The sequence below is a fragment of the Emys orbicularis genome, chromosome 3, assembly GCF_028017835.1.
Source record: "Emys orbicularis isolate rEmyOrb1 chromosome 3, rEmyOrb1.hap1, whole genome shotgun sequence".
Taxonomy (NCBI): domain Eukaryota; kingdom Metazoa; phylum Chordata; order Testudines; family Emydidae; genus Emys; species Emys orbicularis.
Window position 1 is genome coordinate 64669071 of NC_088685.1, and position 27659 is coordinate 64696729.

General features: G+C 41.5%; 1 protein-coding gene and 1 long non-coding RNA gene across 3 annotated transcripts in view; one reads left to right on the forward strand and one right to left on the reverse strand.

The window, feature by feature from the left end:
• Window positions 1–13198, reverse strand: part of PHIP (pleckstrin homology domain interacting protein) — a 342291-nt gene extending 329093 nt beyond the window's left edge. The window contains exons 1-4 of the mRNA XM_065402211.1: window positions 13156–13198; window positions 13010–13068; window positions 12888–12917; window positions 12708–12767 (exon numbers count right to left, since the gene is read on the reverse strand). Of these exons, the coding sequence (XP_065258283.1) occupies window positions 12708–12767; window positions 12888–12917; window positions 13010–13068; window positions 13156–13198 (192 nt within the window). The remainder of the gene's footprint in view (window positions 1–12707; window positions 12768–12887; window positions 12918–13009; window positions 13069–13155) is intronic.
• The window catches only part of LOC135876850 (uncharacterized), a 1011314-nt gene that overhangs the window by 692536 nt on the left and 291119 nt on the right, over window positions 1–27659 (forward strand). The gene's annotated exons all lie outside the window — the stretch shown is intronic.

Here is a 27659-nt window from a genome sequence, read left to right on the forward strand (position 1 = left end):
TTTTAAAACCCTATTACACACTATTTATTCAAAGAAATCCATGTCTTTGGTGAAATAAGGAGGGAAAACCTTTTCAGGTTGATTTGGAGATCACTTATACTTCTTGTTAACTGTGAGGCACTGGCATCAAAGCAGATTTCTAACATCGATCACATATGCTTTATGACAGCTGTTTGATTTTAATATCAAACCAGTTTAAAACTGGATTTTGTTCAGAAAAGGCAAATCAAAGTCCTTATCTATTCTTTTGAACATCTTAGATTACAGGTCAGATTGGTCTTTTCAGTGCTACAGGATCAACTTCAAAATACACTTATGTAAGTGACCACAATTAAATCCCATTACAAACTGTTAATCCTGCTATTAACAAATAATGTCTTCCAATACATAATCTACTGCTAGCTTAAAGCATCTGAAAAATCAAGAAAAATCTCACAATTTTATTTGCTTCATATATACATTCTAAGAGTACCTAGTGCATACTGGTTTATTCCTTGTTTCAATACTAATCCTGCATCATGGTTTTTATATTTATTTTGTGACAAAAAATCATCCTAGATTATCTCACAATGAAAGCTTGTGATGTTTTGTTATACTGTAACTGCAGAAGGCCATGACTGACATTTTAAGGAGGATGAACATTGCTCATATTCCTACACTGTACCCAATTAGAAGGAACATAGCTTATTCTTCTTCAAATGTTCTACTGTCTTGCCGACATGCTGTTATCATACTTTGCGTTGCAGTCATTTATTAACATACGAGTGCTGAACTATAAAACTGAGACTCTGGAAAAGCCTTATTTATACTAGGATTATTTTTTCACCATCTTAAGCTTCTGATGGAGGAAGGAATTTTTCTTTTGTTGTTCTCATTTGAGTCATCTGTCACATGTTTATAAAAACCCTTGTGAATGACTTAAATTCTGACTAGCTTTGAGGTGAGATATGACTTACAACATGCAATTTAAAAATCCATATTTAAAAGTTAGACAAGTAGCTATATAAAGCACAATAAAGCACTGCATAGATTCATCTCAAATTCATTTTTTAAAGTACAAATGACTTCAGACACACACAGTGTCAACAGGACAGCAAAAACACCAGAGAACTCAAGGACTTCCTTGCCATGATTCATTATTCTAACACACACACACACACACACACACACTTTAATTCTTAAAAAAAAAAAAAAAAAGTGTTCTGAGACATCTCTGAACTTGTTTCAATAGAAAGGGTAAAAGAACAAAGAAAATTATAATTTTGGGTGCTTTTTAAATGCTACACATCCTTGGCTATGAGCAACATTTAGAGATGGGTGCAGCTGGTTCTAGCTATGGATCCTAATCTTGTTTCCTTTTCTTTTATTCCCTTTTCTCCCTTCCAGGGACTGTACCCGGACAGTAAGTAAATAATGCCCACTGTGCAGCTGTATTTGAGATCAAATACTTTCCACTGGCGATGAAAGTCAAATCTGAACCTATGTCTCCAGAGAAGAAATACTAATACAGTATACTAAATTACCAATTAGCCAACTCCCATCAGAATACAGTTTGTTTAAAAGTATTATTTTACTCAGTTAAGCACCCGGGCACTCCTTAACTTCAACAGCCTGAATAAAAAAAAAACTAAAGTAGATAGAAGATTGAAGCTTGGAGTCCAAGGTCAGCCTTGAAACATACCTAAGCTCCAGTCATCCTACTTCCTGAATCAGATCTCCTTTTTGTGATTTTTGTCATGTAACTGTATCTGTTTTATAAACCACTATAAACAAAAACAAGGTCTATACATGTTTGATTCTAAAAGTGACATTTCAGACGTACTTTAGAAAATGAAGACTATTTGTATTAATCTTGGCTCTAGTCACTGCAAGGTGGTGCTGTACATTCTGCAAATACACCTCCTGTCCACCATGCAAATTCCCTTTTACTCTAAATCCCAGACCTCTTTTGTGCAAAGACAGTTAATCATGCCAAATTAGGTTGCAGTTTTGTGCTGTAGATAGATGTCAGCTAAGGAATAATCATTTGTATTGGTTACCAAAACAGTATTTTAACCTAGTTCTCGGACAAACTAGTGTAATATTAGCCAACTAAGTCAGAAGTCTCCTAAAACAGGGGTTCTCAACCTGTTTCTCTCGGAGGCACCCCTCAACATGCTATACAAACTCCAGGGCCCAGCAGGAGCGGAGGGGGGCCTCGCAGCAGGGGCCTGGACATAAGCCTAGTTTGACTTCTTTAGGGGGAGGGGGGAAGAACAGGGACCAGCAGGGCTCGAGCCACCTCCGTATGGCAGGGTCCAGGGATGGAGTGCCACCTCCACCCCCAATTCACCTCAGCAGACCACCCAGCCTGTCTGGGTTGGGGGAGGGGTGGGAGCGCAATCAAAAATTATAACTCAAAGGTGAGGAGCTTAGCTCAAAAAGTTTGAAAACAGCTTAGGGTGCAGGGAGGGCGGTAGCTGGGCTGTGTGCAGGCAGGGGGGTGGCTAGGGGCTGTGTGTGGGCAGGAAGGTATCTGAGGCTGTGTGCAGGCGGGGGGTAGCTCAGGATGCAGAGAGAGGGGTAGCTAGAGCTGTGTGCAGGCAGGAAGGTAGCTCAGGGTGCAGGGAGCGGGGTAGCTAGGACTGTGTGCAGGCAGGGGGGTAGCTCAGGGTGCAGGGAGGGCGTAGCTCAGGGTGCAGGGAGAGGGGTATTAGGGGCTGTGTGCTGGGAGGGCTCCCCTGTGGTCCCTGTTCCCAGAGGGGTCTGCCAGCCACGGAGCTGGGTCTCCCCACCCAGGCGGCTCCTACCAGCTGCCTCTGTGGGAGCAAAGGGGGCTGCAAGCTGAGGAGGAGCTTCAACCCAGGGCACCAGCAGGAGACGAGGGAACGCTGCCGCTGCCTGCTCCATGGCACCAGCCACAGCAGCAGCTGCCCTGCACTGTCCAGTTCCGGCTTCCCGCCTCCAACCTGGTCAGGGAGCAGGGAGAGGAGATGGGGGAGGGGAAGGTGTGGAGCTGCCTCCTGGGACTGCTGTGCTCTTGCGCTGCAGTTTGGGGGGTGGGAGGGGGCAACACCCTCCATGTCCCCAACTCTGCCCATGGGCTCAGGGCTTCTGCCCCAAAAGGAGCACCAGGGCTCAGGGCTTCAGCCCCACGCAGGGGCGGGGGGGGCCACGCCAGGCATCAGGGCTTCAGCCCCGTGGGGGGCACTAGGGCTTGGACTCTGGGTTTCTGCCACGGGGTCCACGGCCAACCTTGAAAGGGCTCGCAGACCCCCAGCTGAGAACCGCTGTTCTAAAAGATCTTAAAGGGACACTGTTTATTTTAACTTTTTGAAATTGTCTAGAGTTTATTAAAATTAGTTTGAAGCCCTAAATGTGCCAATGAGTTCCTCTGCGAATTTCTGCAGTTTTACAATCACCTTTTTTTGTCCCTTATAGTTGAATGCAAGATCTACATAAACAGCAGAAACTATTTAAATGGGAAAACAGCAAAATGGACCACACACTAATGCTGTCAAATGTACAAGGTAAACCTAAAGATAAATATTCTCTTTCATATTTATTTCAATTATAATATTAGTGTTATTTATAACAAGACAAATGTGATTTGTAAATTGGCATCCTTTTAAAATATGAAGAATTTAAATCATATTTGGACTACTTTTTCCTTCTCATCTTATAAAAGAATGGAAATGGGAGTTCCTGTAACCACTTCCTTTCCCCTCAGGTGTAAGCTTATAATTACAGGAATTAGTATTACTTAGGAAGAGTAGCTGAAGGAACAAAATTTGTAGTGGGAGCATATATTGGGACTCTTTGCTTTGCAAATTGGGAAAAGGAGTAGAAAAATGCAACCAAAGAGCCTGGATGTGGGGGGGTCTGACACAGACTGATGGGTTAGGGGAGTAAATGAGTCAAACGCAAAGAAGTAGGTGGATCAGAAAGTGAAAACCATGGAAGGGAGGTCAGAGATGGAAGCGAGAGGTTGAGTTGTCTTCTAAGAGAAAGAGGTTTATGGAGTGGGAGTCTTTAAAAAAAAAAATAAAAAAAAATGTGACTGCGCAGAAGACAGCAAGAAAATGAAGAGTATTAAATGAAGTATGGCAGCAGTAAAAGAGGAATTTAAGGGACCAATTCTTTGTGAAGACTAAGTGAGGGTAACTAGTAAGGAGGGGAAGTTGGATGGAGTCAGCCAGATTATCCATATGGGAAGTGAAGTCATTCACTGTAAGGGTACGGAATAAACATCAGGAAGAATGAGCAGTTGGATGACAGCTACAGAAAGGGAGAGAAAAGTCTATGAGGTGGCCTGCTAAAGGAAAAGGTATGCAAACAGGGAAACAAAAAGCTGACAGCAACAAAAACAGGTGCAAAGAAGAACCTGGTAAAACTGCTCTCAGGGCTGGCAGAAGTGAGAAGAAAAACCACCACACTAAAGAAGAGGGTAGCTGTAAGAAGCCAAGTCAGAAACAAGTTACAGCAAGACAAGGAGGTAAAGAGATAGGAAGATAGAATCTTGTCTCTATCCTGATGTCTGACAGAGCAGAGGGGAAAAGGGGAAAGACAAAACAAGGGATGAAAATTTAGACATGCAACACAATATGGCTCTAAAAAGAAAGCATTGCACGATTCAGTATTTGGCATCATGATTTCAACATAAAATACACGTAGTCTACAAATAATCTGGGTGGGCATGGAGGGTTCCCGCCAGGCCTACAAATGCTATCTAGATTATGAGATTCTAGCTGGATTCCTTCCTTCTTGCATATCACCACAAGAATAAGAGGGTCTTGCAAGTCATCTTGGATGGTCAGTGATACCTCCGTGCACCCCCATTGTTTTCAAAGGAACTGCACAGATATAAGTGATGTAACTATATTAATGAAGAACGAGAAATAGAATACAACGCTCTCACTCTTACCTGTGTTGGCTCTGCCAAGCTAGTAGAAGTAGAGAGCATGTTTTGTTTTGTTTAAACACCAAACTAAGCAGATTCTAAAAACACAAACAGGAATCAGAGGTGTTAAGTAATAAGTGCTATTTTGTGTCAGTTTTCAGACCATAACCATAAAGTAGTATTTTCTAGAAACAAAGAAAGTTCCATTGTCAGCTCTATATTTACCAATAACTATCTAGTACCAACAGTGGACATATACAAAATGCAGCTACACAGATATTCAAATGTCCAGGACTCTAATATGAAGTTATTATAAACCCATCCTCCAAAGCAATACCGTACGAAAACATTTTCCAAAATACTGGAATATTTATTTCTATGCTAACAGTGACCTGAACTAACTACAATTATATCATCAAGAACTTCATCACAGAAAGAATGATCTAGTAGACTGAATTTCCTCAGAAAACTGTTGTTGTTTTTTAAATCAGTTACCTATATTTCAAAGTCTGGAATACTCAATCCAGCCAACTTTAGCCACCTTTAGAACCATACATATATTGCCACACACTGTATCAAGTGCTACACAAGGCAAAAAATTGAATTACAGCAACTGTCATACTGGAACAGACCATCAGCATCTTATAACCAATGGCCAGTGTCTAATTGCTTCAGAGAAAAATAGCTATGTTATTGCAACTCCTAATTTTAAAGTGTTCTTATTCTCCCTCTGAGATGCTTCTTATTAAGAATTAATTTTCACATCTGAAGTATCTTCTGATTTATATGTAGGCTAAACAAAGATGGGGATGTGGCTATAAGACACTACAGGGACATATTTTCTTTTAACTTGAGATTACTTTTACTGCTAATGAAACAGAGCTAACTGGAACCAACTGTCCTGAGACCACACAATTTTTGTCCTATTGCAAACATAGGAAATTTTGCAAAAAGTTGGAGTATTTAAAAATTTTTAACATAAGAACATTCAGGCATTCATCTATCTAATCCATCCCCCTGTGCTGAGGCAGGATTAAGTATACCTAGGCCATCCCTGATAGATGTTTGTCTAACTGGTTCTTAAAAAACTCCAATGATAGGGATTTCACAACCTCCCAAGATAACTTGTTCCAGTGCTTAATTATTCTTAAAGTTAGATAGTTTTTCCTAATATCTAACCTAAATTTCCACTGCTGCAAATTAAGCCACTTATTTAAGATACACAAATAAATCTAATTCGCTTCATCCACAATTATAAAATTTTGATATACATTTTCTTATTCAAACATTTTGGAATTTTAAAATGTTTAAAGTTAATTAAGTCCTGATAAGAAATACTAGATAATCTTGGAAACTGAAGTCTATTTATTCAAAGTCCTAACAATGCTCCTTAATCATGATCAGAAGGAAACAGGAGCAAAAGGGTAATTTACTTTCCATGGACATTAATCATTTATATAGCAACAAAGAGGTGTTAGGTTTAATTGTTGTTGTCATTAAATGGGAAATATCCCTGTCCTAAATTTACTCTAAATTATATAACAATCTGTAACACTCTGACACTCCCAGCTAAAGTGACTGTTTGGGAGTGATTTGTATGATGTGAACACTTGTCTAGCAGAACTAAACTGAGGCCATCTAAATTCAGACCCTGAATAGCAGCTCCAGATGGGTATGATTTTTGTCTCACTATCAATAAGAGATATCTGAACAGTGACCTATTACCAATCCCCTACACCTTTCAGAACCACTTTCAAAACTTTATAGAGACATTCAAAGAACTATTAGTGATAACTTTCTAATATTTGCTAGACAACATTTATCTGGGATGCAACAAACTACGTTTTCTTTTGTTTTTCTAGATTCATTTCTCTGAAAATTTCATTTTTGTCCACTTTACACCATGCAGACACCTGTACAGTGCTAGACGTCCTGAACGAGCCACTATCTCCTCAGCCATTTATTAAGGGGTAAATTATTAAACAATAATTGCAATATTGTCCAGAGGCCCGAGTAAGCACTGGGACAGATTCCATCGTGCTAGGTGTTGTACAAACACAAATCAAATACAGGGTCGCTATAATGCAGTTTACTATCTAACGCCCCAACCCACCCCATGAAGATTCAAGACACATGTTAACTTTATGCACTGTGAGTAGTCCCTTTGAAGTGAGATTACATACAGTGCATAAAGTTAAGCACATAGGGTAAATCTTTGCAGACCCAGTGCCTAAGAAGGTTATTCTATGGGCCTTAAAGTGTACATCTCCCCACTTTCACTTTGAAAACAAGGGCAATACAAATAATACTGAGGACAGAAAGACTGTTAGTAAGACACAAGAGTCCCAGCTACATTATTGCATCCTCTCCCAAAGTTGGTGTGGACCCCACAATGTCACTGCTGATTTGGTGAAAGGAAAACAGACATATAAGAAAGCAGCTGAAAGGGAGAGAACAACTGCCTGAATGTCTCAAAGATGAGATGGGGAAGTAGGATACTAGATTCTGATCTGCTGCAGTGGCACATCTCCCTTCCTGTCTCCTACCCATAACATCTTGTAAGCTCCATATAGGAATGTTTAACACCCGTCAGATAGCTAGTCTCCCCATGAGCCCAAACTTTCCTTAAACAGCTTCCTCACAGGACTCTTAGAGGATGAAGAGGGCAAGCTGCAACATCTATGATCTTGTAATCAGCCTTCAACCAAGAGTTCTGTCCCTGCCCCACATAAAGACAGACTAACAGAAACAGGCTTTAAAACCTACCTGTAGAATACAATATATTTAAAAAAACCCTGATATTTACATAGCAACTACATGCTCATGTCACAGACTGAACACAGCTCAACACACCAGTTTAGAAGAGCGGGTGACAGTCTTGCTTTCTCCTTTGCCAAGAGGAGACCTACAGAATAGCAGGAGGCAGCAAGAGGGAAGGAAGCATCCCTGCAACTGCAGCAGACCAAAATCACTTCTTGGAACCACGTAGCTAGCTACCATGACTGAGCAGCTAGCTACACATACACAAAAAAAATAAGAAACAATGTCCTTTTGCTCCTTATCAAGTGCATTCTTTGGGGAACTGGCAGTGCATCTTACCAACAGCTGTTTCTGTTCTTTTCACCAGAATACCTCAGTCTTCCAATAGGAAATGGAAGCAAAGACTGAGAGAACATAAATATCAACCAAAAGTTAACTATGAACTTTAATAAACGTGCCTTGATGTTTTGCTCCTGCAAAACTATTTGTCTCTTCCTTAGTGTTTGTACAGCAAATGGTATGATGGACCCGACTGCTCATTTAAATCTCATGTGCTTTTGTGTACTACCATGATACAAATAGAAAATTATGACATCAATATTAGGAAAGTCAGTCTGACACTTAGGAGGAAGAGACGCTTTAGCAAGGAACACTCACATAGCTTAGGCCACAAATAGGTGTTTTTTTAAAAAAATATCATTACAGTAACTCCTCACTTAAAGTCGTCCTGGTTAACGTTGTTTCGTTGCTGATCAATTAGAGAACATGCTCGTTTAAAGTTGTGCAATGCAGCCGCCTACTTTGTCCACTGCTTGCAGGAAGAGCAGCCCGTTGCAGCTAGTTGGTGGGGGCTTGGAACCAGGGTGGACTGGCAGCCCCTCCATCAGCTCCCCGCTCCCCTAAGTTCCCTGCGCAGCAGCTGCCCAGCAGGCTACCAATTGCCAGCAGTTCAGCTGTCCCTCCCTCCACTGCCATGTGCTGCTCCTGCCCTCTGCCTTGGAACTGCTCCCAGGAGCCTCCTGCTTGCTATGCAGAGAAGGGCGGTAGAGGGGGTCTAATGTCAGGGTGTCCCCCTCCCCCCTACTCCTGCCCCCCGCTTACCTCTTCTCCATATAGAGTAGGGTGGGGACAGGACAGGGCTCAGGACAGAGAAAGCTTGTTGGCAGCAGCTGCTGTCTCAATTTCCTGAATTTTTTTTAAAGGTAATGTACTTAAGAGTGGGGTCAGCATACTTAAAGGGGCAATGCGCATCTCTCTCTCTCCCCCACACACACAGGGTGTGTGTCTCTGTCTACCATGCTGTCTCCCCTCCCTCCATTTGTGCTGCCCTGTAGAATGTGAGGCTACATTAACAATGTGTTAACCCTTAAGGGCTAAGCTGAATGCTAGTTCATCATTTAGCAGTAAGGCATTCCCCAGGAAATATCGCACCCTCTTACTTCACCACCTCAACCAAGCTTCACAATCATCATTGCTGTGTACAGTATTAAACTGTTTGTTTAAAACTTATTTTGTGTGTGTGTGTATATATAAATAAATAAATAAAGTTTTTTGTCTGGTGAAAAAAATTTCCCTGGAACCTAACCCCCGCTCCCCCCCAATGGGGAAATTGGATTTGCTTAACATCGTTTAGCTTTAAGTCGCATTTTTCAGGAACATAACTACAACGTTAAGCGAAGAGTTACTGTATAGGAAAATATCTGTTTGAATTATGAAAAAGGAAGATAGATTGGGTTTTTTGAATTTATAGATTCTCCTGCAGTGTTGAAAACCCAAACAGCACGATGTTAGTGTATCAGAAACAGACAAATGGAGTTTCACTGTTCGAGCAAGCAATAAATAAAAAACACAAGTGGTGACCAGTACATTAAATTTGGTAACTTGTTTGAATAATCTTAAATTTTAGCAATAAAATATGTAATATTTTAAGGCTATGATTTTATTTCAACAAAATTAAGAATTAAAGAATCATATTCTCCAATAAAACTTTTTAATAAATCCAAGTATCTGATAAAACTTAAACCAGAACACCTACTGCATTAAGATGCTATAATATTCTTGTTTAGATAAGTAAATCTGCACTAACTTTATAACAATTACAAATCCACATAAAGCAACATTTAAAGTCAAATTCCACGAAGTACTGAGTAACCTCAATTCTCTGATTTCTGGAGTCACTAATTTATCACATTTTTGATACTTTTGGTTCCTATTTAGCTTCTTTCAACCCCTGCCGCTACTGACTTCAGTGGGAACCGAGGGCAGTCAGGTAAGAGACTGATATTGGCACATGGCAAAGGATGCCCACAACACCATTTGCATCAGTAACCTTTTCAAGCTCAGATTTCAGACTTTTAAGAACCAAAACTAAAAGAAAGACACCTGAGCTGACATTACAGATTGACATCCAATCTAAATATTTACATTAAAGGTATTTTAGAGTTAAGAGAAAGCAAAGAAAGTATCTTAAATGACAAATCAAAAGATTTAAAAAAAACTTAATTGGAACTGTTTAAATTCAGTAAATCCATTTTTTTTAAATACTTCTATGCTGATACGCTGAATGCCAAGTTTCAGAAACCAACACGATCAAGCAATACAGTTAAGGCATACCTTCCTTAATTAAAGCAAGAGTGTAAGAAGAAAATGCCATAAACAATTTGTTGTCTGTATTTTCCTTTCTCCTCCCTCCCTTACTTTAAAGCAAAAGAAAATCACGCAAATACTTATCAAAAATATAAGAGGGCATTGTAAGGAATGTACAGGTGGGGGAGACAAGTAGTAGCATTTCTCCATATCCATGGAAGTCCTGCACACATTTGGGATTTCATGGATTTTGGAGAACCATATTCCACTCCTCCTCACCCTCCCCAATGAAAAACTGCATATTATATGCTATTCAATAATAATGCTGAGTTGGTATTTATTTATTCTCATCTCCCTCTGCAGGAACCCTCTGTGCTCCAAAAGCAAGATGTCCCTGATGCCTGTGAATCAGAGGCTGTACCCTATCCCTATATATTCCTCAGTGGGTCTCTTCCCAAAATCCTACAGTGGCCCTACTACTGCTAGCTCCTTTATCAATTCTGCTAGTCCTTTCCATGCTTTTCTGTTGTCACTTCTTTTATGATGTCCTCTTATCCCCTCAATAACCCCATACATATCCTTCTAGCCTGCCACCTCAGAACCAGCACTTTCAAAACCTATTTTTATACTGTGATGAACACAGTTTAAAATATTATGTGTCTCATAATTTCTTTGTTACGTTTTTCTCAACATGTTTTAAAAAACATTATGGAAGATTAGGAAAAGCTTATACACATAAGTATGAGAATGTATTTAACAAGTTGAACAGCAAAAGCCCCTTCATGACCACTGACAACATTTAACACAAACTATTGACCAATATACCATAGATGCTCTGAAGAAATTCACTAATCCAATATTGTTCCAGCTAACACAAATATCCATCAAATCTATGTGCTAAAAATCATTATGAAATTTAAGTTGAAATAACTTGTAACTGCTAGCTACAAACAAGTAACTGCTGTTTTTAAATACGTTGTTTACAGTTTCCTTAAAAGCAAAATATCCAGGTTGCTGATCCACATTAGTTAAATGGCTAACAGTTTCAGTTTTAAACCTTGAAAAGAAGCATAACAGCAACATTATGTTTGTTTTACATTTACTAGGCACATCTGAACAGCTATTATAAATCTGCAGTTTGACAGCATTTTTTAAATGCTTCACTCCGTCACAGAGTGAGTTTTTATAATTAAAACCTGCAAAGACTTATTATATTCAAATTCTTCTACCACAAGCATCAATAGGATATTACAGAAATGCTCAACTTTATGAGCATAGCCCCACTGAAATCAACACTATTATTCTTGTACTTAAAGTTAACCATGTGCATAAGTCTCAGAAGGACTGGGACCTACAGCTGGTCTAATCAATTTACAGGTTTGACAGAACAATGTTGCTTTCTGAATTGACAATATTATGAAAACACATAGGGCAAAGTTTTCCTCTCAGGTTGTCTAGAAATGTAGACCCATATTAAAACAACTATTAGTGGATAAATTGCTAATGCAGACAAGGCTTAGGCCTTTTGGCCACTGTTTCATGAAAACCTACAGGTCACATGTTGCAAAAAATGCCATCCACAATAGCAGCTTAACACCAATGCACCTACACTTGAGCTGTATTACAGCTACTAACTTTTCTACTGTAGATGCACTGTCAGAGTGAAAACAACTTACAGGGAGAGCAGAGTATAAAAAATCCAATCTATCTTATGAATCTAGCAACACAATGCTGCCCTACAAATGATATAAATGCTCCTTTGACAACATTCTGTTGCAGGAGTTGCATGGAGTCAAGAGATAATGCCTCAGAGCAGACACCTGTCAATGAATTTGCCATCCCAGGTAGGAAAAGGAGGCAAATACCATTCTGAGAGTCACACACACAGCCAGAGCCCGTACTGAAAGCAAATTTAAGCTTTCTGAGCTTAGGGTATTGCTCCAGCCAATCAGCCAGCTGGCGACCATCCTCCTCCCCCACCACATATGTGTGCCACAGGTGAGGATGTGGGGGGATATTCGGAAGTTGTGGGGTTGTGATGCAGCAGCTCTGAGCCTTTGTGTGTGTGAAGCAGGATTGCACAGAGTACAGCGCCCCCGTCTCCTGCCGGCCAGGCTGGCTCCGGCAGCCTCTCTCCGCTCGCTCCTCCCCTCACTGCCTCCTGCTCTCCCTGCACAACATCCATGACGTACCTTTATTTCTAGCACAGTGACTCTGGGGCTCTCCCATTAGGACAATTGTTGTTATTTACCCTCACGCCGGGACCCCCCCAGTGGGGGGCTTTCCCCGGGGCAGCAGCCTCACCTCCCCCTCTCACTGTCACTGACGGGGGAGGGGGGTCAAAGCTCCCTGAAGTATTTTTTCTTTTCTTTTCTTTTTTTTTTAAGTTGTAAAAAAAAATTTTTTTGCGGGAAATTCAATTTTTATTGGGCTGCTCGGAAAGTTTCCCCGCCGCCTCGCGCCGGCCGGCCGCTCGGCTCACCAGGTTCTCGTAGCTCCGCGGATGCTCCTTGCCCGTCCAGTCCGTGCGCTTGGGCAGCAGCTAGGGAAGAAAGAGCATCTTTCAGTCACTCACGGCCGCCCCCTCCCCGAAAAGCCCCCGGCGCCCGGGCCGGGGAGAGGCCGCAGGCGGGGCGAGCGCGGGGCGTGCGGCGCTGCTTACCTCCTTCTCCGCCACTTCTCGGATCAGGACCTGCAGCAACAACAAAAGGGGGAACGGCTGTGAGTGCGCCGCGAACACCCCGCCCTGCCCGGCCCCCCAGGCCCCGGCGGCGCCATCCCTACCTGAGCCGCTTGCTGGCAGGGTCCGTCCTCCAGAAAGCGGGCGATGAGGAAGTAGAGCTCTGCGGGGAGAGAGAGGCGGTGAGCGGCGGGCTGGGCACCAGCCATTCCGGCTCCGCGGCGCCCAACAGCCGGAGCCCTCCACTTACCCGCTCGCAGCTCCGCGCTGTGCCTGCCGCCGTCCCCGGACATGGCGAGCCGCGCTCGGGCCGCGCTCCCCGGCGGCGGCGGGGCCCTGCGAACGCGTCCGCCCGCCCGGTAGCTGTCACTGTTCGTTCGGCAGGAAGAGTCGCGGCTCCACCATTCAACCCGCGGCCGGGAGGAGGAGGAAACAACAACTCGCAGGCAGCAGCAGCCCGCCGCCAACGCCGCTGCCGCCACCGCCGACCCACCGCGAGCGAGCGCGATCCCTCCGCCCGGGGAAAGAGTCCCTGCCCCCTCCTCGGCCCCTCGCGCCGCGTGCGCGCCCCCTGCCCCGACACCCGCTCCCCAGCGGCCTGCTCCGCGGCCCCCGCCGCTGACACGCCCAGAGAGGCGGGAGCGCGGCGCAGGTACGAGCAGGCCGGCCGGCTGGCAGAGAAGATGTCGGAGCAGCAGAGGCGGGGTGGGCGGGGAGCTTGGCTGAAAGGCGCTTTCTCTGTGAGGGCTGGGAGGAGGAGGGGAGGCCGCAGCGGAGGGATACGACGTACGCGGGGGGAGGGGGCGGCTGCTCGCAGCGGGCTGGGCTGGAAGTTACCAGTACCAGGGTAGTCGGCAAATGAAGCAAAAATGCCCCGCGGGAGCCCCGGCCGCGCTAGGCGAGGCGGGCTCGGCAGCCCCCCGGGGCCGCGGACTATCGGGCGCGGACTGCCTCTGTCCCGACTCTCTCACGGGGGCGAAGGCTGCGGATGTCGCGTCTGTCTGTAAGTTGCCGCGCCTGTGTGTATGTGCCAGGGGCAGTGCCAGCCCGGCGTGACCCTGTGCGAGGTCCTGCTCGGGGCTGGCTCGTCTTGCTTTTTGGGAAACAATAATGCCCCGGTCTGTAAAGCTGAGCAAACCCCTGTGCAGCTTTCGTTGGTGCTGTCTCGCTGGGAGCCAGGGGAAAGGATCTTAAAAAGTGCTTTGCTTGTAGATCTGTTGGGGTTTTTTTTTTTTCACTTAATGCGCATTTTAGGAGTTATTGCTGCTGCTGGCGCATCATAGACACTGGATCAATGAATCTTCAGGCTTCTAGGAATATTTGCAAGAGGAGGAGGAATACCGTGAACATGAGGACATGCGAAAGATGGTGATACTTGCAACCTATGGCTGAACTGGAGGTAATTTATGGGTGGATCAATAACATGCTAAGGTTCTTGAAAGACTATTAGACAGTAGCAAGCGTGATTTGCGATTAAATAATTTAAATTGTGTATTTATCTTGCATTAACTTTAAGTAATGATTATACCTCAGATCAGAATATTTGTTCATCGTTACTTACTGCTTAGAGTCGGGCACAAAAACAAAGCTAATATCCGGCCTTGGTCAAACTGACCTCTATAAAATACTGTGTTTGCTATCAGATTTAAATAAATGATAAATAATGATCGGCCTTTATGATCTGTCATGCATCTGTGCTTTTCAGATCGAGTTTGGGCCTTGTAAAAATTAACACAGTTGTAGACAATGAAAATGACATTCAGCAGCAATGGATGTAAACAAGGAAAATTGTCATTTCTTAAACACACTGATTAATGTTACCCCTCAGAAAGCACATTTAGAATTAAAAGGATATAAAAATTAGACAGGAAAAAAGTCTTTTGTAATCAGAGAACTTGGAGCTTTCAACTGCTGAAAGCTTTTAAAAATTTCAAATTAAACCATATTTATGTGAAACTGACATAAGGGGCTTTAGAGGTGGAGTTTTATATGTCAGTCTCCAAGGCCCACAATCCAAGCCTTTGGAAGCCTAGAATCTTGCCTAGCCCCTGCTGCTTTGTGCTTAATGTGGTGAGAAGGCTTGCTGCAACCACCCTTTAGCTTTATTATATGAATATCTGTGAGAGAAAGGAAGTTAATATGTTTGTGAAAATATATATAAAAATACTTAAATGGGCAACTGAGCATCTATTCTACTTATTATTATTGCTTATGTGGGTTTATCATGTCCTAAGAGTACTAAAATTGTAACCTGTATATTACTGTAAAGTATAATTATGAAGTAAGCTAATAATTCTTTATTATATATTTACTTCTCTACATATTGAAAATAAAGGTATTGTAACAAGTCTGATCAGTTTTTCTGTAACTCCGGTCATCTGTTTTCTTCCAAATATCTGTATCTCCCTTTTACCATTTTCCTAGGACAGTAATTGGCCTACATTTTAACCTCTGTCTCTTAATCAGCGCTTCAAATAATTGTCATGATGGTGTAATCACACTTACTATCAAATAAATATTTTTTTAATGATTTGAGTTTTCTTTTTTAGAAATGCAAAATATATATTGTAATTCTAATGGTAAGTGGTGTTAAGAACAAAGAATTACATGAGTATTATGATTAACATTTTCTAATTATTCCAGGATGTCTGTATATAGTGAAGTATACCTTGTATATGATATTGCTGTACCTATATGTCAGGAACCTTAATACTTGGATTCTGGGAGAGTTTTTATGATGATGGAAGGAAAACGATGTTCCTGTTTTTGACAACTTATGTAATAACTTTTCTGATGCAGTTCAGAGAACCAAAATTTTCTTATTGCTATTATCAAAATTCCAAGGATTCAATCTGATAAACACAAGATCAATTTGTGCTATTGCATTTTAAAATTCTTACTGCAGATTCAGTAAGATAAATGGGGGGAAGGGATAGTTGGGTTGGCTTTTTTTTTTTTTTAAACACATGTAAATCACACTTCATGAGAAGATTTGGAATTATTTCTGTTTGCTGATGCCTGTTGGAATGAGTTTTAAGAAATCCTGCTGTGGTAATAAACATTCCATTAAATTATTTTCAAAGCTAATTTTGCAGTGCATTCTCCTTAAACTCACTGAGAATTTTTTTTATTTTCTATGCAGGAAAAAAAATCGCTATATCTGTATTTTCACACTGTGGCTTGCAAAATAAAAAGGACTATTTCAAAGTATGTTCTTGTCAACTTACATTATCCTTGAGCAAAAATTATTTTAGTTCTGCTATGTCATTCAGATTCTGTGCTTCTCTGGGTTTTTTTCTCTTTTGAGGTCTGAATTAAAAAAAATCATGGAATGATTTTTGCCTTTTCAGATTGAGATTGTTATTAAAGTAAAAAAATCTCACAATTTGATTACTTTAATATGATTAGTAAAGTGATGGACTTAAACATGTCAAAGCTTGTTATACCCACATACTATATCTTTTTGAAGATGTAAAGTGTAGCTAGTAGTACACATTTTTCTTATTTTTTTTTTTAAATACTGTTTTCATCAAGAAAATAGTAGTTTAAAAGCAGGAGTAAAGTTTATATATGTTACATTATAATTTTGTTAATTGCAAAATCCATACATCAGTTATGGTCTGAGCCCTTGAGCCTCAATTTTTGTGTGTCCAAGTTCACATACTAGTGTAACTTTCAAAGGGTGGATGCTCAACACTTTCTGAAAATTACTTTCTCGTAATGTGGGTACCCAAACTCACTAGTCACTTTGAAAATATTGACATATTTTAGGACCTCTTGTTCACGTCAGCATTTTTTTACGTATGTCTTTATGTGATGCAATTTCTGCATGAGTTCTAGCTATATTGATGTAGCTGAATTTGTTTTTACTCCCCTCCACACTTCATAGCTGTAAACTCTCATTCAGGTTTAACTTAATTTCCTGCTATCCACAGTTGCATTATCAAACATTTTGGTGGCTGCAGTTTATTATGTTTTTGTATCAATGTGATTTCTATTTTTGTGACATCTAATCCGCAGCCTTATTTTTCTGTGATAAACATTTTCCTTATAAATGGGGTTCATAAATTAAGAAATGACACATGAAATTGTCTCATTAATTTTTTTTATAGAAGAATGATTTTAAGCACCAAACTCTGCTTGCTGGGAGACATTAACTTGTCTTAAGCTTCCTAGATTTGCCGTCTTTTTGAGCAGAAGCTTCATTCATTAATTTCTTACTCCTGAAACAAACCATTATCTTATTTATTGTATTTTAACAATTCGAAAGAATGAAATGTAGGTATGTTTTTTACAACACTAGTTTGAATAAATTCTACCTGACAAATGTTGTTCTAACAATATATAAAGTGATAAACTAATTTCATGTCAAAGTGCTAAAAGCCATTTGTTCACACTTTAGGTCATTAATCATTTATTTTTGCACTCTCTAAATTAGTAACTTATTTGACCATTCAGGTATACATTTGTTCTCCAAGTCCCTGGCAAGTATGTGTTATGCCAATACCAGATTTTAAATACTTAACTATTTGAACACCTATTTATGTGCTCCGCTTATATTCCTTTAATCATTCAACTCTCTCCCACCACATGCGTTTTTCTTCCCATTCATAACAACACTTGCTATAAGGAAGCATTTTATCACATCTTTCACTCTCTCTCCTCTCCCCTGCTGGTAGGAGTTAGCTCCTGCAGCTGGAGGCTTGCATTACACAAACCGCCAACAATACTGCCTAAAACTATTTTAATAAACACAATATATAATGGGCTGAGTTTTGACAAATTTATTTCTACACATTATCTATTATCTCAGAGTAAAGTGAAGTCTAGAGCGATGAAAATTGATTAACCTATAAAAATATAAAAATTGCATCACTACTCAACCCATTATATCATATGTATATGACGAGTCGCAAAGTTTTAGGTTTGAATCAAACTCAGCCAATCACTTGGGGGACCTTCTTAGTTCATCTTTAGATTTACACATGAATTGTACCTATTACATTTTTGGCTTCACTATTAAATCTTTGCTCATATTCTCATTCATATAAACTTTCCTAGTCAAGAAAAATTAAGACTTGGAGCTATTTAATTCCCTCAGAATAAAGGACTAATGCTGTTTCATTTAAGCTTCGTGTCTGATTAATGTAATTTGTCCCCATCAGTTTCATAAAAGATCTTCAGTTTAGTTTACTGGATCAGCTTGACAGTAAGACTTTGTACGCTGAATACATTCCCTAATTGTCCAAAGAAATTTAAGCAAAAGATTTATCTGCTATCCTTTATTGGTCGCTGCTGCACTATTCTTTGCAGACAAGGTTGGATATCTGCCATATTCAATTTCACATCCATTTAATGCCACCAAGGTTATTTTACAACGTAATACAAATTTGTACATTTTAACCATTTAAAGATTTTTTTAATAGTGTTGCTTTGATAACTTATGTACACCATATATTCTAGAGCAGAGCTACTGTGTAATGAGAAGTGTAGTGGAAGAAAACCTGGTTACTAGATTGTTCTATAAGTTGTTACTTTTTTAAAAGGATTGCTTCTAGAAACCTTTTCCAAAGCATGTTCTGTTATAACTTCAAGTAAGCAAGTGACCCTTTTAATGTAATATGTTAATGCAAGTTTTGGTGAGTGAAAAAAGATCTCAAACTAACATTTAATAAAAATAATATTTTAATACTCTAAAGTGGCAATTTTTACTTGAAAGTTGAAAGTTATTTTAAGATCAATGCCAAATTTAAATAGAACACCACATTTTAATATAGTATATTTATGCAGTTATAATGATTACTTAACCAGCCTGTTCTCCAAGCTCAAGTCTGGACTTGCATGTAATTAAGTTCAAGGGGCATTCCTGACTTGACATTTTACATTTGAGATTTACAATAACAATACTAGCCCTTTAAAAAAATGCATCTTTTTTAAAAAAACACAACTTTAGGATCATTTGTTTCACTTTAGTGTTCTCACACACAGCGTAACTTTTTCTAGTTCCTTTTATCTCTAAAGTGCTTTCAAATAGTTACATGAATGTCTACATAAGGATCGTTTAATCATTATTCATGTGCAACTATCTCAGGGTTGAAACAATTGTCAATCAGTACACAATACCAGTACTGCCAACTCCAAACATTAAATCATGAACAGGCCCCAAAAAATCATGAGATTTTGTAAAAATTGGGGTTCTTTATATTTGCATTCTTGTTTGAAGCTTTAGCTTACACTTAGGTTACATTTTCAAGCTTTTATCCACAAACATGAAGGCTAGAAGTTGGTTTGTTTGTTTTTAAATGTGCGGATCTCAGCTTTCAATCACTTGTCTTCCAGAAATTGGGCTATAAGTAAGACATTGCATAAATCAGCAATACAGCTACATAACAAATACAAGTCAAAGAGGAATTATCGTTTCAAAATGCAAGGAGATTTTACCCAAATTGAAATTTGTACAAGACATCAAGAGTGACATCCTTACTCTTATAAAAGGGCTGTGGGATTGTGGGATCCTTATTGATCAAATTCTCCAGAACTTTAATTTTGTGTCTCAAATGAAAGATGGGCTCCCAAGCACCACAGTCACCACTAGCAGAATTCTGGGGTATTTCTTCAGTACAATAGAGAGAAGAGACCTGTCTAATGAATGCCAACAATATTTTGTACAATATCAGATGTTCCTCATTCAAATACTGACCAGGCCTGACTCTACTTATTATGCAAGATGCACCAGAAGAAAAAGTATGAGGCACTATGCCTGTAGGAAATATTTACTGGTCATTGCCAACACTGCAGAGGACTACTTGGATCTAAATCAGTGATATTCAGACTGAGGGCTGGTCTACACTAGGGGGAGGGGATCGATCTAAGATACGCAACTTCAGCTACGAGAATAGTGTAGCTGAAGTAGACGTATCTTAGATCGACTTACCTCCCGTCCTCATGGCGCGGGATCGATGGCCGCGGCTCCCCCGTCGACTCCGCTTCCACCTCTCGCGCTGGTGGAGTTCCGGAGTCGACAGGGAGCGCGTTCGGGGATCGAGATCGGCGGGTAGTGAAGACGTACCCTGCGGGTCGGGATCTGCAAGTGGCTCTTTAATGTGTCTCCTGCTGCTCTTTGCAGCACATAATATTAAAACACTGTGTGACTTAATTATTAACTAATCTAAGCTATTAACCAATCAGGATGCTTTTACTATGTTATTAACCAATTATAGAATACTTGGTCTGTTATTTTGCTGTGAGAATATTATGTATATAAATAAAATAGTAAGTGAAACAATAAATTCACACTACGGTGGCTCTTTTGGGTAATTTTGATTGCTAATTTGGCTCCTGAACCACTGAGGTCTGAATATCACTGATCTAAATAGTTGATTATGACATTTTTTTTAAAATGACAATACTTATTTCATAGTAGGTTAACAGAACCTAATTTTTAAGACAAAACTACTGTGTTCCTTTTATATTAAACATTGGCAGATAGAAGACCCATCAAATACAACAACAGTAGAGCTGGTCAAAAAATGGTGGAAGTTTTTCGTGAAACATATCAACATTTTGACTAGCTTTAATTGCTAACAGTTCTTACTGATGTGCAATTTGTGTGCATAGAGTTCAAGAAAAGCTAAAAACCAGCTGGATACCCAAGAGGGCCAGTATTTCCACTCACAGAACACAGGACTAGCTGTTCTGCCTTTAGTGAGAGGAGGTAGGTTCACCTGCTCTGAAAAACAATGCAAGTCTTGCTTGCGGACTTACTTTACTCTTTTAATTTGTGCTCCAAGTTGACTAAATGTGGAACATAGACCATTTGGCAATTGCATTTTGGCTTTTAAGTATGATTTAGTGAGGTAGGGGGGTGCAGGGGAGGAGAGACAAAAAGGCAGAAAACCAGCTAAAGGCAAAGATAAGCTGCACCACTGTCAAAGCAAACTGCAGTACAAGGTGAATTTCCATTTTAAAGGGCTTTGCAAATAAACAGCCCCCCAAATTCATGGAGAAGAATGACATCATCTGTCAAAAGAATTCTGGTACGTATCTGAGCCTTGGAACATTTCATCTATACCAAAGTTATCATCAATATCTTTTGGTATAACAGGGTTTCCAACTGAAGTTCTAAAATTTATGTTTCTGGCTGTTGGGAATGAAATATATCTTCAATCAGATAATTAACCTTATGGGCTAGATTTGTAAAGATATTTAGGTGCTTTGTGTGAAATCAATGAGTTAGGTGCCTAGCTGCTTTTTTTGTAAATTCCATTAGGCAACTAAATAACGTTAAAAATCTGGCCCATGTTGTTACCTGTTTCAAATTCCTGTTTAGTACTAACAGTCAGATTACAGCAGCCATTCCAGTCTTAGCAGAGCATTGTTTATTTATAGCCATACCCCTCTTCCTCTCTGGTTAAAAAGCACACCAAGAGAAAGGCACAGCACCCTCTGAGGAATCAGATAGTGGGAAGGCTTTCGTACTTCTTGTCAGGCCCGCCACGCAGTCTAGAAAGTATGTCCTTAGTTCAAACTCAGCCTTATCCTGTTCATCTTTATCCCCTGAAAGTGTTAAGATAATGATACAGGAGGATCAAAGAAAGTCAGAGGCATATACATTTTTCTTATTGTTTGTTCCTTTTGTGGAATAGAAAGAGTTCTCCACCTCCTGTGGAGAAATCTGATCATTGAGCCTTGACAAACTTTCCAGATTTTTTTTTTAAACCAGTATTTAAAAAAAAAAAAAAAAAAAGTGGTAGACATTCTAAAAATCAGAATTATTCAGCTGACTAAGTAAGCCCCAGACAAAAGTACTTCAATCAAGTTCTAAAAGGGACCTTATTATAGCATCTTCCCTCTCTGCTGATGGGTGTGGCTCCTGCCTCAGTTTTCTCTTCTTACGGATATGTTAATGTAGTTTAGCCCTGTAATGAATCCAACAACGTGCTTTCATTCTGGGGTAACGAGTCCTAAGGAAAACTTAAAGTTCAAATTAAAATTCCAGAACTACTTCTCTGTCTTTCCTTGGGTTATGGTCCTTCCAAGAGGGTCTGCCAGGCTAAACTAATTTTGATAAGCAAGTCCAATAGAACAAAAGCTTAACAAAAGTTCAAAACGTCACCTCTTGGTGTTGGGTTCACCACCGGTGGTCCTGAAAGTCTTTTAACTAAAAGAAAGGTTACTTAACTTCAGTAACTAGTTCAAGATGTTGTCCATATATATCCATTCTTGGTGTGCACGCACCCTATGCACAAAAAATCGGATTATTTTGAATAGCAGTGTTTGTTGGGCCACGCAGGCACTCAGTGTCCTCATCCTCCTGTAACAAGGACATCAAAAGGGTGAAACAGGCCCAACTGCTGCCACTCAGTTCCTTTCCCATCACAGAATCCAAGTGTTACATATAGGACTTCATGGTAGCAGAGAGGGTGTGTCATGGAATATATATGGACAACACCTCAAAAGACCTGCAGTTAGTTTAAGGTAAGTAACTTTTCTTTCTTCTTTGAGTGCTTGTCCATATATATTTATTTCATTCTACTCTTGGCTTTTGGTGACTTGCAAGCAGTAACCTAAATTAAGGTGATGAATGCTAAGAGTCTACTTAAAGACTGCAGCACTGCTCTGCTAAAAGCAGCAATGGATATTGATGATTCCACTAGAGAATAATGCTTAGTAAATGCGTGGACTGAAACCCAAGTAACTACCCTGCAGATGTCAAATTGGTATGCTTTGCAAGGAAACTGAAGAAACTGTCTGGGCCCTAGTGGAGGGAGCCCTAATATGAACTGGGGGATGTAAACTATCTAGCTCATAACAATCCCTAATACATCTGACATCCATTTGGATAGTATGATTCACTCAGCAAATGATACAAGTAGTCCTGGAGAAACTTTACAATTTTGGATCTTCACAAATAAAAGGATACAATCCTGCGAACATCTAGAGTGCAGCTTGTTGTATTAATTTAGATGTAATATATGGGACCAAGGTCCAACATTAAACAGGGTTGGGGTTGGTATACAGAGATGTCAGCCTGCGTAGTACCATGGCACAAACACCATTAAAAATCCTTTTAACATTTTATTAAAAGGATACAGAGAAGAAGAAAAAAACAATTAAAGCATTTGAAATGCAAAGTATTAAGTAAGGCTTTCATTTTAACATTTTTTGTTCTCTTTACCCCTTTAGCTGGAGAGTGTTTTAGAAGGAAAAACTACCCTTATGTGAGTCTCTTAGATGGTATTAAAGATGGTAATAACTGTCCTTTTTCTTTGGTATTAGGAAATAATTGGAATAAAAACCTTTCCCCACAACCTACAGAAGAGCCTCTTCTATGGCTCAGAGGGAACAGAAGTGACTCCGTCTTTTTGTGCAGCATTCATGATAGGGATTGGCATAGTCTGACCTGTAGAGAATAAGATTCTTCAAAATCCAGAATCTGAAATTATTAGGTTCCATGACACAGAATACATATTTGGCCAGCAAAGAAAGTACTAGCCATCAGACAATCTAAAGTTTAGATTACGTGACCAGTGTAAACGGCCTCTAAAACAGTACTAATCTTATTGTTCAAGAAATGGAGCAGTCTCTTGCTAGATGCACAGATGCATTCTTGTTAGACTAAAGCAAATATGTTCTTAGGCTTTTCCACTGGTGGTCAGAAACATAGGTGCCAGCTCCAGCCCTGGAGCACCCATGGAAAAAAATAAGTGGGTGTTTAAGCACCACTGGCAGCCAGTTCCCTCCTCCCTCCCAGCGCCTCCCACCCGCTGCAATCAGCTGTTCCAAGGTGTGCAGGAGGTGTTGAGGGGAAGGGGGAGGAGCAGGGACGGGGTACGCTCAGGGGAGGGGGTGAGAAGAGGTAGGGCAGAGGTAGGGGCTTGGAAGAAGGGGGTGGGGCTTGGGGTGGAACGGGAAGTTGAGCACCTGGGGCGCAGAGGAAGCCAGCACCCGTGGTCAGAAATACATGACAAGATAGAGCTCAGGTTATATTAAATTGCTTAATACTGATACATGGCTTTCTTAACTCTCTCACAGGAACTTTTTTATTTTCCACCAGTGTCCTACCGCTGTTGACTTTCAAAAATGGTTTCATTCTTCATCCCAATCCAGAATCGTTCCACCTCAAGGTTTCAACTGGAGGACATTGACTAACTGTTTCCTGACCTGTTCTGCAGAAGTACAGAAATCATGTTATAATCTAGGAAGTTGCTACATTCAGTTTTTTTCAGAGGTGGATGAGGTTCTGTATGGTGAGCCAATAAGTCTCTCCACACTTTGCCTCCATCCATCTTGGGCTGGTTATTCAAAAACTTTCAGCCTCTCTTTGCGTTCCATCAGGCTGTGCCTGTCTTCAATCATTCCACTGCCACAATCTTCCTCAGAGAACTTGTGAATGTATTCCACTGATTTGTGAGCTTCAAGGAAGACAAGGTCATTGCAGAAAAGCTGTATACATTCTTTGCATCCATCTTCCCTGCAGAGGAGGTGAGGGAGGTTCCCATTCCTGAGCCATTCTTTTTAGGAGACAAATCTGAGGAACTGTCGCAGATTGAGGTGTCATTAGAGGAGGTTTTGGAACAAATTGATAAATTAAACAGTAATAAGTCACCAGGATGAGAGGGTATTGACCAAAGAGTTCTGAAGGAACTCAAATATGAAATTGCAGAATTACTAACTGTGGTATGTAACCTATCACTTAAATCAGCCTCTGTACCACATGACTGGAGGATAGCTAATGTAACACTGATTTTTAAAGAAGGCTCCAGAGGTGATCCTGGCAATTACAGGCTGGTAAGCCTAACTTCAGTACCAGGCAAATTGGTTGACACTATAGTAAAGAACAGAATTATCAGACAGAGGTGAACACAATATGTTAGGGAAAAGTCAACAGGGCTTTTTTGAAATGGGAAGTCATGCCTCACCAATCTACTAGAATTCTTTGAGGGGGTCAACAAACATGTGGGCAAGGGTGATCCAGTGTATATATAATGTACTTGGACTTTCCGAAAACTTTTGACAAGGTCCCTCACCAAAGGCTCTTAAGCAAAGTAGGCAGTCATGGGATAAGAGGAAAGGTTCTCAAATTAATCAGTAACTGGTTAAAAGAGGAAGCAAGACTGGCCATTTATTCTGACCTGTTTTCACAATGAAATAGCAGGGTCCCCCAAGGATCTGTATTGGCACCTATGCTGTTCAGCATACTCAAATGATCTGGAAAAGGACATAAACAGAGAGGTGGCAAAGTTTGTAGACTATACTACGTTACTCAAGATAGTTAAGTCCAAAGCAGACTGTAAAGTGTTACAAAGGGATCTCAGAAAACTGGGTGGCTCAGCAACAAATTGGCAGATGAAATTCGCTGTTGATAAATGCAAAGTAATGGGATCATGTTTTCCAATGTGCTACTATACATACAAAATGACTGGGTCTAAATTAGCTGTTACCATTCAAGAAAGAGATCTTAGAGTCATTGTGGACAGTTCTCCGAAAACGTGCAGCAGCAATCAAAAAAGCTAACCAGGTTAGGAACCATTAGGAAAGGGACAGATAATAAGATGATAAATATTTTGCCACTATGTAAATCTATGGTATGCTCACACGTTGAATATTGCATGCAGTTCTGGTTGCCCCATCTCAAAAAAATGATATATTAGAATTGGAAAAGGTACAGAGAACGGTAACAAAAAGGATTAGGGGTATGGAACAGCTTCCATATGAGGAGAGATTAAAAAGATTGGGACTGTTCATCTTGGAAAAGAGATTAATCATGAATGGTATGGAGAAAGTGAATAAGGAAGAGTTATTTACCCCTTCACATAACACAAAAACCAGGGGTCACCTGATAAAATTAATAGGCGGCAGGTTTAAAACACACAATATGAAGTACTTCACACAATGAACCCCTCTTTCTGCCCCCACCCTGAAACCCGCACCCCCAGCCCAAAGCCCATACCCCCTCCTACGCCCCTGGTTTGAGGGCTCAGTCTGGGGGTGCAGGCTCTGGGGTGGGGCTAAGGATAAGGGGTTTGGGATGCAGGAGGGTGGGAGGGGGATCAGGGCTGGGGCAGGGGTTGGGGCGTGGGAGGAGGTCAAGGGTGCAGGCTCCGGGCGGCACTTACCTCACGCAGCTCCCAGCAGCAGCGGCATGTCCCCCCTCCGGCTCCTACATGGAGGCACGGCCAGGCGGCTCTGCACGCTGCTCCATCCGCAGGCATTACCTCCGCAGCTCCCAGAAGGAGCAACATGTCCCCCGTCTGGCTCCTACGTGGAAGCATGGTGTCGGCCAGGCAGCTCTGCGCACTGCCCCATCCACAGACGCCACCCCTGCAGTTCCCATTGGCCATGGTTCCCGGCCAATGGGAGCTGCAGAGCTGGCGCTTGGGATGGGGCAGTGTGCAGGGGCCGCTGGCTGCCCCTACACATAGGAGCCGTAGGGGAGATATGCTGCTGCTTCTGGGAGCCACGCAAGACCCCAACCCCACTCCCCAGCGGGAGCTCAAGGGCCAGATTAAAAGGTCTGATGGGCCGGACGCGGCCTGTGGGCCATAGTTTGCCCACCCCTGGTTTACATGTTACTCTCTCCATTTGACATTTAACTCCTATGCTCACATTGGGAGAGCAGTTCAGTAGTCTTAAGTGGAACACCTTAGTCTTCTTTCCTGGTGGTGTACTTCACATTACATTTCCACATGTGAGAATATGCAGGGGCTCGTGTCTAAGATGAAAGGTTACTTGCAGTAAATGTAATTCTTTTTAATGGATTATCCCTACACTTTCACCCTAATTTCTTTTCTCTTCAGAATTCTTCTTCTCCTCTAGTTCTGAGGTTTAGATGGAACTGAGGCAGTTGGGTCCATATAACCCTTTTATGGGTTTATCTCCAAATACTCCGTGCTGAGAAACTGTACACTCAATATCCAAATAGCTGTATTTACTATCCAGTTCATCTTCAATGTTGGGGTCATAATTAAGGCTACGTTTTAATCATGGGTATTTTTAGTAAAAGTCATGGACAGATCACGGGCAGTAAATAAAAATTCAGAGTCCATGACCTGTCTGTCACTTCTACATTATACCCCTAACTAAAACTTGGGCTGCGAGGCCATGGGTGCTCTGGAGGGGTAGTCCGGGGGCACTGCGGGTGCTCGGCGGGGGTGGCCCGGGACCCCCACTGGTTCTGGGGAGGGTTGGTGCTGGCAGGGCTCCCTATCCAGCTCCAAGTGTCCCTGCAGCTCCTAGGGGGAGGGAAGGCCGGGGGGCTCTCTGCGCTGCCCCCGCCACGAGGTCCAGCTCCACAGCTCCCATTGGCCGGGAACCACAGCCAATGGGAGCTGTGGGGGCGGCACCTGCAAGCACAGGCAGTGCACAGAGGCCCCTGGCCCCTCCGTCTAAGAGCTGCAGGGACATGCTGGCCGCTTCCGGGAAACCCTCCCAGGTAAGCAGCACCCCACACCCCAGCACTGAGTCCCCTCCCACACCCAAGTGTCCCAGAAGTCACGGCATCCATTACTTCCATGACAGACATGCAGCCTTAGTCATAATCAATTAAGTGATTTGATTTTGATTTACTTTAATTATTGTTAAATCCATAATTGGAGGTTATACAACAGTGATCCCCAAACTGGGGGGTGCACCCCTTTAGGGGAGCATGGAGAAACATTTGGGAGGAGCATGGAGGAATGTTTGGCAGGGAAAGTGGCAGGGCCTGGACCAGCCCCTCTCCACCCCCAGTTCTGCTCTGGCCCCACCTCCAGC